At 41.6% G+C, this 14,605-nt stretch overlaps 1 protein-coding gene across 3 annotated transcripts in view; it reads right to left on the bottom strand.

The window, feature by feature from the left end:
- Nucleotides 1–14,605, bottom strand: part of SLC41A2 (solute carrier family 41 member 2) — a 116,257-nt gene that overhangs the window by 51,068 nt on the left and 50,584 nt on the right. For all 3 annotated transcript variants that reach the window (XM_044280589.1, XM_044280588.1, XM_044280590.1), the window contains exons 3-4: nt 7,554–7,661; nt 1,420–1,491 (exon numbers count right to left, since the gene is read on the bottom strand). In XM_044280589.1, coding sequence (XP_044136524.1) covers nt 1,420–1,491; nt 7,554–7,661 — 180 coding nt within the window. The remainder of the gene's footprint in view (nt 1–1,419; nt 1,492–7,553; nt 7,662–14,605) is intronic.

Here is a 14,605-nt window from a genome sequence, read left to right as displayed (position 1 = left end):
TATTTAAAATTACAGATTGTTCTGCAAAAAATTAGCCCCTAAACAGCTCAGTAGACATAAGTAAAAAAAGGTTATGGGGGTGAGAATATGCTGCTATAATAAAAAAAAAAAAAAAACTCTCAAACTTTAAATTTATTTTTACACTATTTAGACATAAATAACCTATACATATGGGGTATCGGTGTAATCGTACTGACTCAGAGAATGAAGGGCATGGGTTAGTTTTGCCATAAACAAAATGCCGTGGGAACAAAACCCGTAAAACGGTGGAGGGATTGCAGGGTTTTTTACAATTCCACCCAATTTTGAATTTTTGTACTGCTTCCAACAACATTTTATGCCATAACTAATTGTGGCATTAGAAAGTACTACTTGTCCCGCAAAAAATAAACCCTCATACATCTATGTGACTGGAAAATTAAAGAAGTTATGGCTCACGGAAAATAGCGAAGAAAAATTAAAACGCAAAAACAAAAGAAAACCTCCGGTAGCCAAAGGGTTAAAGGGTTTCTGTCATCAGAATTAATCCCATTAAGCTAGCTGACATTAGCGATGTGCTAACGTCAGTTGAACCTAACTAGCCTATTCCTACTTTTATCTATGCCCCCATCCGTTACTGCAGAAATATAACTTTTATAATATACTAAATAATGTTATGGCTGCTGAAATGCTGAAAGGCAAAAACGGAAACATTTTGCTGATCATTATGGTCTTTTCAGGCCTGGTCAATAAGGGGTTAAAATTCCCTGTTATAGCAGGCACAATGTAAGGCTAGCTTAGCTGAATGTAAGTACTTTAAATCCATATGGTAATGAGCAGTTAAGTGCTCTGAACCACTTTGTGCACCCTTGTTCCCCCTGCTTCCTCTGCCAGCCCCCCTCTCCCCATAGAAATATACAAAATAGCAATTTTTGATGCAGTTTTTCAATTTATTTTTGGTGCTGCTCATGTTTCAAATTAATTCTTCAGGTTATTGCAAACATTTCGATAACTAATATATGTATTTTTTATTATTTTTGTGCACAATAAAGTGTATTTTACACTCAATAACTGATTTCTTTTTTAGGATGGGGATTTTTTTTTATTACATCATTTATAAGTTTTTTTTAAAATCTCATTATGGGATTACTATTTTATAACTTTATTTCACACATTTAATGTATTACCACATTACATGGGGAGGCTGTAAGACTTTTAGCACTCCGGTTGTAATTACTTTTAAAAGCTTTGATATTAGATGCTGGTGGAATGTGAAAATACAAATTCTGGATATAGTGTATATAAGCATCAATCAAGACCCCCTATGGCCGAAATAGTGGAAGACAATGTACTTAATTTGATATGAAATAATGAGATTAAAAACGACATAAAGGACATAAAATAATCCAAGGAACTCCAGAATGATTCATTATTTATTACCTGTTTTAAGGCCAGATTCCCAATAATAAGGTTCCACTTCTCTATAGGTGAATCCATCTTCCCAACATTAACCTAAAATAAAGACAAGTCATCAGTTTTCTTCCTGTGAAATGACAGAATCTGACGTAATGACGCCTCTGACGCAGATGTCAACAGAGCCTTATTAAAAGTATTCCTTCGTAAATTCCATTTAAAAAAACAACCACAAATTAAAGGAAATAATAAAAGAGGAACAGGTGGAACATATACAAACTACGATTGGTTAACCAGACCCCAGGGCTCTACACGTGTAATAAAGCTAGATAGCCTCCAAAATGCCAACTACAGAGAGTTCATGGTGTAGTCTGAACAGTAAATCATAATACTGTTTAAGCAAGCTTTGGCGTAAAATGTGACATTTAGTCGTACTGTGAGGTGAGCCAAATTTGTGACTTTTCTCCTACTTGACACATCTGAAAGTGGGTGTACTCTCTAAGGAGATGTATTTTAGGCCATACTTTTTAAAAGAAGCACTCCCACAAAATGTTTCTTCTCTGGCCTGTTAGAATAGAGTACATGAAATAAATTGTAGTGAAGGTAATCTTCTTACCAGCGGATATAGTTGCGAGTTATCCCCTCTCTTCTGTGTTATGTTACTGACACTCACTCTCCAACTGACACAGGGGGGCAGTGTCGTACTTTACACTGCCTGGTGGACGGAGCTTTGTAAAATTAGAGTGTCATAAATCCTGCACAAGATTTGTCCTAAAATTTTGTCCATTCATCAAAAAACTATCTAGTTTAAGTTTAGTTTTACCCCCAAAATACACAAAAAATTTGGCACATTTGCCACTCCCTTTTCCAGTGAGGCCAAGTCCCTCTTGCCAGGCGAGGTGGAAAAATCTTAGAAAAGTGTGTAAAACGGTTAGGCCTCTTTCGGACGGGCGTCCCAGATTTGCTCCGGATGCATACCAGGTGCATTGCGGGAAACTCGCGTGAGTGTGCACACAATTTCAGTTAGCTTTGACTGCGATTGCGTTGTTCAGTTTTTTTCTGTGCGTGATAAAAAACAGAATGTGCTATCTAGACCCGAACTTCACTGAAGTTCGGGTTTGGGTTCGGTGTTGTGTAGATGTTATTATTTTCCCTCATAACATGGTTATAAGGGAAAATAATAGCATTTTTAATACAGAATGCTTACTAAAAGGTTGCTTGAGGGGTTAAAAAAATAACTCACCTAATCCACTTGATCGCACAGCTGGCATCGTCTTCTTTCAGGACCTGCAAAAGGACCTTTGATGACGTAATCGTGCTCACCACGTGGTGAGCGCGGTGACGTCAGCGCAGGTCCGGCTGAATGAAGATAGAAGGACCTTCTTTTACGTCAAAGGTCCTTTAGCAGTTCCTCAAACAAGAAGAAAGAAGACTATCCCGGCTGTGCGATCAAGTGGGTGAAGCAAGTTAATTATTATTTTTTAAACCCCTCAAGCAACATTTTAGTAAGCATTCTGTATTAAGAATGTTATTATTTTCCTTTATAACCATGTTCTAAGGGAAAATAATACAGTAAATTGACTTTAATCAATTTACTAACATCTAACTAACATCTCCTAGCAACCATGCGTGAAAATCGCATTGCATCCGCACTTTCTTGCGGATGGGATGCTTGCGATTTTACCGCAGCCCCATTCATTTCTATGGGGCCTGCGTTGCGTGAAAAACGCAGAATATAGAACATACTGCGATTTTCACACAATGCACAAGTGATGTGTGAAAATCACCGCTCATCTGCACAGCCCCATTGAGGTGAATGGGTCCGGATTCAGTGCGGGTGCAATGCGTTCACCTCACGCATTGCACCCGCTCGGAAATCTCGCCTATGTGAAAGGGGCCTTAATAAATTTATTAAGTTAGTAAAAGCAGCAATTAGAGTGGAACGGTAAAGCAGAACATGAAGTGGACTGCTTTTTGAGGAAACGGTAAGGGTGAGCTGTTGCTTAAAATATGAAAATATTTTAGAGGTTTACCAATAGAAAAACATTGCAATCACTGATGTACTCAGTTTTACTACTCCTTTTTCAGCTACAGACACACGTAACTGAGCTGACAAGCAGTTATAAGTAGCTTTTAAGTCATTCTTACCATCCATGCATTTTTTTTTTTCAGGTAAATAGCAGTAGTTGCACTGCGGACAATAAAACCCACCCTGGCTTGCAGTAAAAAGGTTATGTCACTTCAGTAGTCATTCACAAGCCGCCTACTTTGGCAAACACTGGTGTTCACCTCAAAAATAACAATTCTCTGCTGTTCATTACAACTGTGCAGTGTCTAGTTTCTCTGTCATTCCTCCTAGAAATCAATGCATTTACAATTTGGGGTTACTATTGCCCTTGCCAAAGGGGCGTCTATACACACCGACTGTCATCACTGATTGGACACTGTCAGACTGATAAGTGTCAGTAGTCAGTTGAGCAAGCAGTAAATATGCAGGAGAAATACAACATAAAAGGAGCATAATAGATTAAAAATAAACTAATAATAAATAAATAATAAAAGTAATAGGTAGGTTAAAAAAAAAAAAAGGCCATTCTCAAAATAATCCTCAAAATATGTGTAGCCAAATTCATGACTTTCCAAAAAATATGTTCGACCAGACCCCCCCCTTAGGAAACCACAGCAAGTTAGAGAGAGCAATACATCCAATTTAAATTTTTTATTTCATACTGTTCTACACATTCTTTGACCGCGTTCCTTGGTAATTACTTCACGACTCCACTGCATTTTCGCAGAATGGTTATCGATTATTTAATGTTGAGCCCTTTGTTTAACAATTTGTGCCATTATACAATGAGCTGAAGCCCTCGTATCTCGATGTACAAAAGTAAAGGTTTGTCGCTAACCCTGGGCACGGACGTTAGAAAGAGAAATGAGCCTGTCGGCATCTGGAACCTGAAAGCAATTAAATTTGGCATTGATTTTCTGGGTGATACGTTTGTGCTACAAAAAAAAAAAAAAAAGCTGTACAAATAACATTTTGTGGGGATCAGGTTAGACATGACACACACAGGCATTACGATCGGATTGCTGCCTTCTGCGTTTCTATCCACAGTGTGGGTGACCTTGAACAAATCCGATGACTAAAATCATGATGAATAAGAGGCTGGAACGGCACTAAAAGCCCATTCACTTGTCTGCGTCTAGCGGCTCTTCCTGGGCACATTACAGAACGTCAATAAATTATTCTACACTTAAAGGGGTTCTCCAAGAATTAGGGCCCTTTCACACGAGCGAGATTTACGCACGGGTGCAATGCGTGAGGTGAATGCATTGCACCCGCACTGAATCCGGACCCATTCACTTCTATGGGGCTGCGTGCACATGAGCGATGATTTTCACGCAGCATGCTCCTCTTTGTGCGTTTTCCACGTAACGCAGGCCCCATAGAAGTGAATAGGGCTGCGTGAAAATTGCAAGCATCCACAAGCAAGTGCGGATGCGGTGCGAGTTCACGCACGGTTGCTAGGAGACGATCGGGATGGGTACCCGATCATTATTATTTTCCCTTATAACATGGTTATAAGGGAAAATAATAGTATTCTTAATACAGAATGCTTAGTAAAATAGGACTGGAGGGGTTAAAAAAAAAAAAAAAAAAAACTTAACTCACCTTAATCCACTTGTTCGCGCAGCCCGGCTTCTCTTCTGTCTTCATCTTTGCTGTGCACAGGAAAAGGACCTGTGGTCACGTCACTACGCTCATCACATGGTCTGTCACGTGATCCATCACCATGTTAAAAGATCATGTGATGCACCATGTGATAAGCACAGTAACGTCATCAAAGGTCCTATTCCTCAAAGAAGAAGAAAGAAGAGAAGCCGGGCTACACGAACAAAAGGATTAAGGTGAGTTAAATTATTATCATTTTTTTTTTTAACCCCTCCAGCCCTATTGTACTATGCATTCTGTATTAAGAATGCTATTATTTTCCCTTATAACCATGTTATAAGGGAAAATAATACAATCTATACAACACCTAACCCAAACCCGAACTTCTGCAAAGAAGTCCGGGTTCGGGTCTGGGCACCAAACATGCCGATTTTTCTCACGCGCGTGCAAAACACATTAAAATGTTTTGCACTCACGCAGAAAAATCGCGCATTTTCCCGAGACGCACCCGGATCTTATCCGGGCCAAAAATATGACGCCCGTGTGAAAGAGGCCTTAAGAAAATTAAAATACCTAAATATTACTTTATTATACATATATTCCCAAATACCTTCTATTAGTTATAATGGCTCATTTTGTCTGGGGAACAATCATCAGGGGAAATAAAATGGCCGCCGTCCTATTAGTGCACACAAAACCGGTCCTAAATCACACATGAGGACAAGTTACTTCACAACACTGAGGTAAAGAGCTGCCTCATCCTCCTCCTACATGTCAGGGATTATGATCCTGACTAGAACTGATAAGCTATTCAGCTGAATCTCCGTAGGAATGGAGTTCATGAGGAGACGTGAAGTACTGAGAGGACAGACAGGGCAGACTGTGGTAATGGAGACGGCATACAAGTGCTGCTGCTCATTACCCACATCCCCACCTTCTCTCTGTATTTCATGTCTCCTCATGAACTCCATTTCTACAGAGATTCAGCTGAAGATCTTATCATCTGTATTCAGGATCATAATCCCTGACAAGTAGAGAGGAGGATGAGGATGAGGCAGCTCTTAAGCTCAGTGTTGTGAAGTGACTTGTCCTGCTATGTGATTAGGACAGGTTTTTGTTTGTAATAATAGGACGGTGGCCATTTTATTTCTCCTAATGATTGCTCCCCAGACAAAACAAGCCATTATAACTAATGAAAGGTATTTGGGAATATATTTATAATGGAGTAATATTTAAGTATTTTTATTTTCTTAATTCCCGGAGAACCCCTTTAAGACCAGCAGTCTCATCTGTAAAGGGACCACACGTGGGATTTCCTTGGGTAAATGGAAATGTATTGTATGGTGAACATTCACAGCTTGGATGCACAGGAAAAAAAAAAAAAAAAAGTCTTATTTTCCTATCACAAACTGAAAATATAAGCCTAGAATTTGATGCAGATTTCACCCTCTGCATTCCAACATGCACAGAAATCAACAAAATAAAAGGGAACCATGTGACTCTGAAATTCCACATCTTGCATAAAATTGTGGCAGATTTTATTATGCTGTAGGTCAGGGATGTCAAACTCGTGGCCCTCCAGCTGTTGCAAAACTACAACTCCCATCATGCCTGGGCATACTACAGCTATCAGGGAATGATGGGAGTTGTAGTTTTGCAACATCTGGAGGGCCATGAGTTTGACATCCATGCTGTAGGTGGAGGGTAGGTTAAAACCTCCTTTAGTTGCCGTACATATGCAATGTGTGAAACAAGACTTGGGTGTCTAAGAACACAGTGGTCATTGCAGTTTTTCTGCAAAAAAAATATTGAAAATCACTGGTAACCAAAGGTCATTTCATGTATTAATTCCATAATTGATAGGATAAAAATACTTCTAAGAGAAAAAAAAAAAAGGAATAAAACTATAAAAACCTTATTTTATGTTATAATGATACAAACCTTAGATAGCAGTTGGCCAAATAGTCATACAGCCAACATATATTCCTCCCCCCATACGTGTAAACTTGGCTAAGCATGCATGTGTTTTCAATGGGGAGTAGGGAATAAGCCTCTGTTAGACACCTATTGGTTGGCAGCGTGTAAACCATAAGCACAGAGGATAGGGCATGTTGAAATCCAAAATGCCTGCTCCTACTTCCCTCGACATCAGGAGAGAGAGTAAGGATGTCCCTATACACATTAGATGGTCAGCAGGTCCAATAAAAATCCGTGAGGTTGGCCTATTGTCTATAAGCAAATTTAGAGGCCAAGTATCTAATGATGATGTATCTAAAAACGGAAGCAACAATACAAATAGTCTTCATTAAAAACGTCCTACAGTTTAGTGTATACAAATTGTAACGACGCCTCCATACACATGAAAGCTTCAGATGGTAGGCTTTCTTTTTAATGAAGGCTTTTTGAGACATTATTTTATTACAATTATTTTTATTAGTCTCTACATCAGCAATATCTTATTCTCCAATCTGTAAAAGCATTCACTCACTGCAGTCGAGAGTCTGGATGCTAATGTCATTTCTAGGTTTCCTTTAAGGCCAAGCAATGCAGGAACCAAGATGAACACTTCCGTAAGATTCTTGAACACCTCCCAGTGCTATCGGAAAAGAAAACCAACAAAATATAAGTACGGCTCCATTCATTTTATAATCAGTAACAGATAGGCACTTCATATACGTAGTTACTAATAGCATGATATTCCAGAATCAGTTACTATTAGACGGACTTACCCCATATTTAATAAGATTCAGCTCTTAGCAACCAGTCTGCATAAAACTGCAATTTCTCTATTCAGTTAAGATGGCCGCCACTGCCCTCACCCTGAGGCTAATCCTGCCTGCCCTCACTAGCCAGTAACAATAGCCCCCCAAAAGGGTCAGTAACCAGAGCCCTCCCCCCTAAAGGGTTAATCTCCTGCAGCACAAAGGGGTCCTCTTACCACATGTTGCTGTCATTTATACACTGAGCAGACGGCAGATCTCCCTTCCCTGGTCTGCGCTGCTTCAGCTCTGCATTGTCCCAGTCTGCTGAGTGAGGGAGCGTCTGCCAAGTGCAGGGACAGGGTGAAGTGCACACAGCCCAGGCACTGTTATCAGCTGCTGGGGAGGACCTGGCTTTAATCATTTACACACAGTCCCTGGCTGTCAGTAATCTGACCTTGCACGCTGCGTGTTTCTGCGTCCTCCGTCCTTCAACAGATAGACGGACCTGCCTAGCAACCTGATTTTAAGCACAGGTAAAAGTAGGCAGTACAGGGAACAAAACTGTGGAGTTAAGGGGTAATTGAATACACAGTGAAAAAATGAAAGTGGAGATATTATTCATCACAATCCAATACTCCCAGCAATGGACCACCACCTTAATACCCTGATGCGCATTTAGCCAACCCACCCATATAACCCTTCAGGTACCATAGTCAATACCAACTGCTGCATTTGAACAGTTCGACAAAAGGAAGATGGTCCCTCTGCTCCACAATGCCCCACCCAGGTACCAGAAGGGTACCAAAAAGTTGTGGTTAAAAAGCTTAATTTCAAAAACACCCTTTGCCAATATAAAGAAATAATTAGTATCATAGCATCTGCGCACTATGAGTGATGAAAAAAGCACAATGCCAGAATTACCGCTAAAATTGAATAACTTTTAAAATAATTAGCCTCAATGTTTTTGTGTGAGCTTAAAATTTATTTGATGTATGTTCTCCATTCAGCTATAAAGCTACTTCATTTGTTCTACTGGTTTAGTTTTGCCTATAAAGAGGTTCACTGGACAGTTCTAAAAGGAATCTGAGCTCCCACAATGTGCTGCTCACAGGTTACAAAGTGGCTATATTTTTTATGAAAACTGTGGAATATTATAAAATGCTGTTTTTCTTTAACATTCCCAGGTTAGAGAACTGTAGTGGCAGTGTATGGAGACTTATTTTCAGGCAATAGTACATAAAAAATAAAATAAAATGCAAAGTAGCTCTCCAAATAAAGAAAACTATATCATACCAGCTAAACCAGAGACTCCGCCAAAAGGAAGAAGAATCGTACTGAGAAGAGGCAAGAACAGTGGCGTACCCATCATGGAGGCAGACCATGTGGCTGCTATGGGGTCAATGGGAAGGGTGGCTGATGCTGACCTGCTCCTCACATAGCTTCACTGAATATTCCATCACCCACCACTAGGGGGAGTACAGTGCAAAGAGATTATTTACAGCTTCCATTAAAATTGGTAACTGAATAAATTATATCACGGGTGTCAAACACAAGGCCCGCGGGCCGAATCCGGCCCGCCAGACATCGTATTGTGGCCCGCGTAGCCGCCGCCGGCCGCTGCAGGAAGTGATAATAAATCGCATAAGGAGCGCTGTGTATTACCGGTACTTACAACTACAAGCGCTCGCCGAGAGGGAGGGAGGAGGCAGGCTGGGAGGATGGGCGCTGGCAGTGTGAGTCATATGTCACGCGCCTGCACCGCCCACTTTATGAATGAAGCAGGCGGCGTGGGCGCATGACGTATGACTCACGCTGCCAGCGCCTGTCCTCCCGGCCTGCCTCCTCCCTCCTCTCGGCGAGCGCTTGTAGTTGTAAGTACCGGTAATACACAGCGCTCCTTATGCGATTATATACATACGGTAACCATTAACTATTAGAGATACGATTATACAGTGAGCGGGGCCCGTTAGTAGAATAGCCACTGCACGGGCCCAGCTGTCATTCTAAAAGCAGATGCCGGCCCCTAGCCCGTGTATTGAGGGTCATTCACTACAGGGACACTTATGGAGGGGATCTGTGGATGACACATAGCATAAGATGCTATATATGTGTCATCCACAGATCCCCCCCATAACTGTCATGTCATACACAGATCCCCCATAAGAGCCACCCACAGATCCCCCATAAGAGCCACCCACAGATCCCCCATAAGTGTCACCCACAGATCCCCCATAAGTGTCACCCACAGATCCCCCATAAGTGTCACCCACAGATCCCCCATAAGTCCGATACAACCAGCCCTTTGAGGGTGACCAAACTGCTCATTATATGCACAGGGCTCCCCCTAGTGGTGGCTGAAGGCAGACAGTTTTATAATATACTATGTAATGGGAAGCAGGAGATTTATCAATGCATGTATGGCAGTTGTCTGGTGTAAATACATTGAGAAATATGGTTTTCAGACTCCGCTACATATTAATGAAGCATCTGTCCCACCTTTTCCAACAAAGAAGTCAAATAAAGTGGGTAAGGTGGAGAGTGACTTTTTTCTATGACCTTTTACTTTTTTCCACTAGATAAAAAAATATATATATGTACATTAGTCACGTCTTTGTTCCATATTGCCTGGTAGTGTTTGACATATGCAAACTGGGAAACTGGGTGGGTCAAGGAGGCCCATTTCTTTACAAATTTAGAGGTCCCAGATATGATAAACATCCAAGTTAGGAAGAAACAGCATGGCACTTGCCTTGGGACAAATTCACATTTTTTTATTTTCTCCACAGCGGGTACATATTACGGTTATAACTTGATACACGTAAACCAGCCTACAGCCGTTTCATGTCAGCAGATGCTTTCTCAAGGCCTATTGGGAGGGGGTGGAGAACCGCCTTATACCCACCCCGTTTTTGTCCAAATGGTCTACAGGTGTGAATCTAGCAATACAATGTACATATGTAAACTGAATATAATTACATAGAAAACATAAAAAAAGAGGATAGGTCATTTCTATCATTTAAGCCTAATGTACCTAATGCACCCGTTTTCATAATCCACGAAGCTGGAGTAACCTAGTGTGACGATCCATTCCATTGTTTGGGGAAAACACCCTTTGTAAGCCTGCAAACCTGAGACCAGGTACATCTCCCCATGTGCTTCTCTCATGTGTTGGATAAATCTAGGGGAGCCTGTCCCACTTTTCACCGAATAAAGATGTTCCATTATACGTTTAAACAAAAGACATATTGTTTTGCCTATGTAAAATAATTGCACGTACATAACATAGCATAGACCACAAAGTCCGAACGGCACATAATAAACATGCCGTGAATTGAATGTCACGGACGTTCCTGTGGCATGTACCAGGAGATGAAAGAGACTGGCAACTCTTGGGTTAAATTGACAAGTTCACCGTGGATCTTATTGTGTCTGTGTTTTGGTGAATGCCACACCCCTTGCTTGTTGGTGATTTGCCTTTCCCATAAGTAGCCGCTTCTCACTCTTGGAGGTACGGTTTATAGATTTTCCTTCTGTATTCTTACTAGCTGGTTGGTTGTACTCTGTGGTGCTTCTGGAGTTGCCAGTTTTCTACTTTGTCTTGTCTTTTCATATTGTATTGTGTTTTTTATATTCCCAGTTGTTTGTATCTGGGCCTGAGACAGAGACTTCCATTCGTCCATCTGGGGAGGAATGGGGTGTCTCTGTTCCTAACCTCATTCTAGGGCCTTATAGGGATATAAGGGCCTAGATATCCAGCATATGAATATTGATAGGTAGTCAGGGCCCGGATTAGGGTTGTTTAGGAGGTGACCTGTTCCTTCCCTAGTTTCCAGGCCCAGTTACTGTTCTCCTTCCCTCCTGTGTTTAGTGTAGAGTTTTTCCCCCACACTGATCGTGACATTGAATATTGCCCATTTCTATTACCTTGTCTGTGCAAAGCTGATTACAATGATCGCATTTGTAGTTCCCTTTTGATATTGACATAACCAGTTAAAACACCTCTGCTGGAATCTCCCCCGTACTAACTCATCACACAAATTCTTGCCTCTTCTAAAGATATAAGGGGTCCCTATAATAAGATTTTTAAGATCTAGATCAGATTCGAAAAGATGCCAGTTCTTCCCGATAGAGGTCCTAATCACTTCAGCCATGGGACTAGATTTAAAGAACACAAACCTTTTATTTTCCTTTTTCTTTCACTTTCTGTATAGCAATGCATCTCTATCCTGATTCCTTACTCTACAAAATGCTTGTCCTATAATAGATTCATTGTAACCCCTCTGCCTAAATCTATCCATCAGTTCTGTGGATTGCTCAACAAAACCACCATGTTGGCCGTTAATCCTGCGCAACCGCAGAAACTGGCTATATGGCATTGCTCTTTTTACATGTGGGGGGTGGAAACTTTCATAATGCCACAATGAATTTGTTGCTGTTGGCTTTCTATACCCTTTGGTTATTATTCCCTCATCATTCAATACGACTACCACCAAAACTCACGGTAAACTGCATGTTTAGATCATTCTCGTTCAGATAGGCCGCTAATTGCCTGAACTGACCACACAACCAGCGCATCATAGATAAATGGACGCCAGCATTTAATGTGCTGGATAAATGAATTAATAATATTGTGTACGTATGACTCCTCCCGTATGGCCAAAAATACATTTGCCACTGGCGTCCCCATCGCCATTCCCATGCATTGTGTATACCACCTATAGTCAAAACGGAAAGAGTTACTTGTTAAACCAAATTGAAGGGTTCACTAATAAACTGTATGGATAATTGGCTCTTTTCTGCCCCCTGTTCAAGAACATGCATATGGCAGCTGTGCCTTTATCATGCTACACCCTGGCTTACAGGCCGACTACATCTATAGATGGCAGTCTGCACTCCGAAAACCAATTCACGCTGTCCAAATTTCTCAGTACCAAGAGGATAAAGGACCAGAAACCTAGTGAAACTAGTATTGGAACGCTCCGAGTTGGATTACACACAGGTGCAGAGCGATCTGGAGAAAGCTGAAGTGGAACTTCTATCTAGATATATATCGATACCCAGTGGAGGTCTGACACCAAACTGATTCTGATTCAAAGTGAAATTAAGGAGAAAAAGAAAACATACATTTTTAAGGGATACATTGGATTTTGATTTAAATTGTTTGTTCCTGGAAAAATCAAATGCAATGGAGATTAATAATTATTAAAAAAAAAACTGCAAACAGCAGGAAACCAAAATGACATAAAAAACAGCAAATGGAGTGCTGAACAAGGGATTCGGGTTCCGATTCTAGTACTGTTGTGGATCTACCTAGACGAGCAGGGACTGGGAACACCATCTTACTGACAATCCCTTTAGGCGGAGGATCCGCTGAGGGACAGGAAAGAAAAGACATCCGAACCCCGATAAAAGGAGGAGGTATGTAGAGGAGGCAGGTCTCCTGGAGAAGGTAGGAGTCGCTGCACCTCAAGTTACCTCACAGAGTAAATCTGTCAAGTATAACTCTGAGAGTGACATTTCCCTACTATTAATTATTGTGTCACTGAGCCAGTAGATGAAAATGAATTTGATACTGATTTAAGTAAAGCGTTTTGAACCTATGTAAGATGTATAAAAATCATTTAAGGGACCCTCAGGATAGGGAAGCCAGTAAGGGCCCTGTGAGCATAGGTCAACTGGGGTTTGCCCCTAGGTGATCATGTCCCTTCTTAGGACAGATGTGAGGATTCTGTACCCCATGGTGTTGAGGAGTGGTGTGAGGTCTACTTTTCTTCCTCCTTTGTCAGCAGGCAGTTCTCTAGCAAACTTTAAGAGGGCAGTGAGGCAAGATGTGAGGGGTTTACTCTATCCTAAAGTGTGTGAGAATCTCACACATGGTGACAAAAGAGCCTTATTTTAATGAAAAACTGATTGAGATTTAGTGATAAAACCTACTGACAAGGGGGTAAACATAGTGGTGATGGGTGGCGTGGCCTAGTGCGGCATGTGAGAGGACACAGCAGAGAGCTCTTCCATACAGGAATCCTGCTAATAATCCTGATATCCCTGCCTAATACCATCAAAAAGCTCCCTGAAACGCTCCCCACGGTACCTGGACCTCAGCGATCCCCAGCGGTCCAGAAATGACCCGACACAGCAAGAAGGAGAAGGAGGTAAAAGAGAGCGGGTCCGCGACACGTAGGAAACAAGATGGCAGGGGAGCAGGAATGAGAGCTGCAGAGGTGGCGGCGCGGTTGGAGCAGTTAGCCCGGGTAGACCCTACATGTACCTCGGCTATAAGCAGGGGCATAGCAACTGCCACGGAGCAGGCACAGGGGGAAGGCACTGTACACTGGGTGCACTCCCCCATCGCGGCAAGCTCGCAAGACCCAACTGTCCAGGAGGGGGAAGAGGACACCATTATTGAAGAAGCTTCTGCATGGTGTGCCACAGAGGCAATGAGCACTGAGCCCCAAAAGGCAATACCAGAGCCCACCATCTCAGATGTCCTGAAGGCTAACTTCCCTCACCATGCAAGTGGGGAATCTGAGTCAAAATATGTCCTTCCTCAGACATGACATAAAGAAAATATCTGAAAGAATTAAAGGGCTGGAAGACCGTGTTAGCTGTTTAGAGGACACTATCTCCTTTAAAGAAAGAAATGGGGACAATCACTTGAGACATCTCATATTTGTTGGCTAAAGCGGACAATCTAGAAAATACCTGAGGCTCATAGGTGTACCGGAGAAAACTGAAGGTACAAATGCTGTGTTAGTCCTAGAGAATTGGCTAAATTTGGATCAGATTCTTTGTCTTCCATGCTTGCTATAGAACGTGCTCACAGGGTGCCATTCAGAGC

Source organism: Bufo gargarizans, chromosome 2, assembly GCF_014858855.1.
Source record: "Bufo gargarizans isolate SCDJY-AF-19 chromosome 2, ASM1485885v1, whole genome shotgun sequence".
NCBI lineage: Eukaryota > Metazoa > Chordata > Amphibia > Anura > Bufonidae > Bufo > Bufo gargarizans.
Note: the sequence above shows the minus strand (reverse complement) of the source record. Positions and strands in the feature narration are given on the sequence as shown.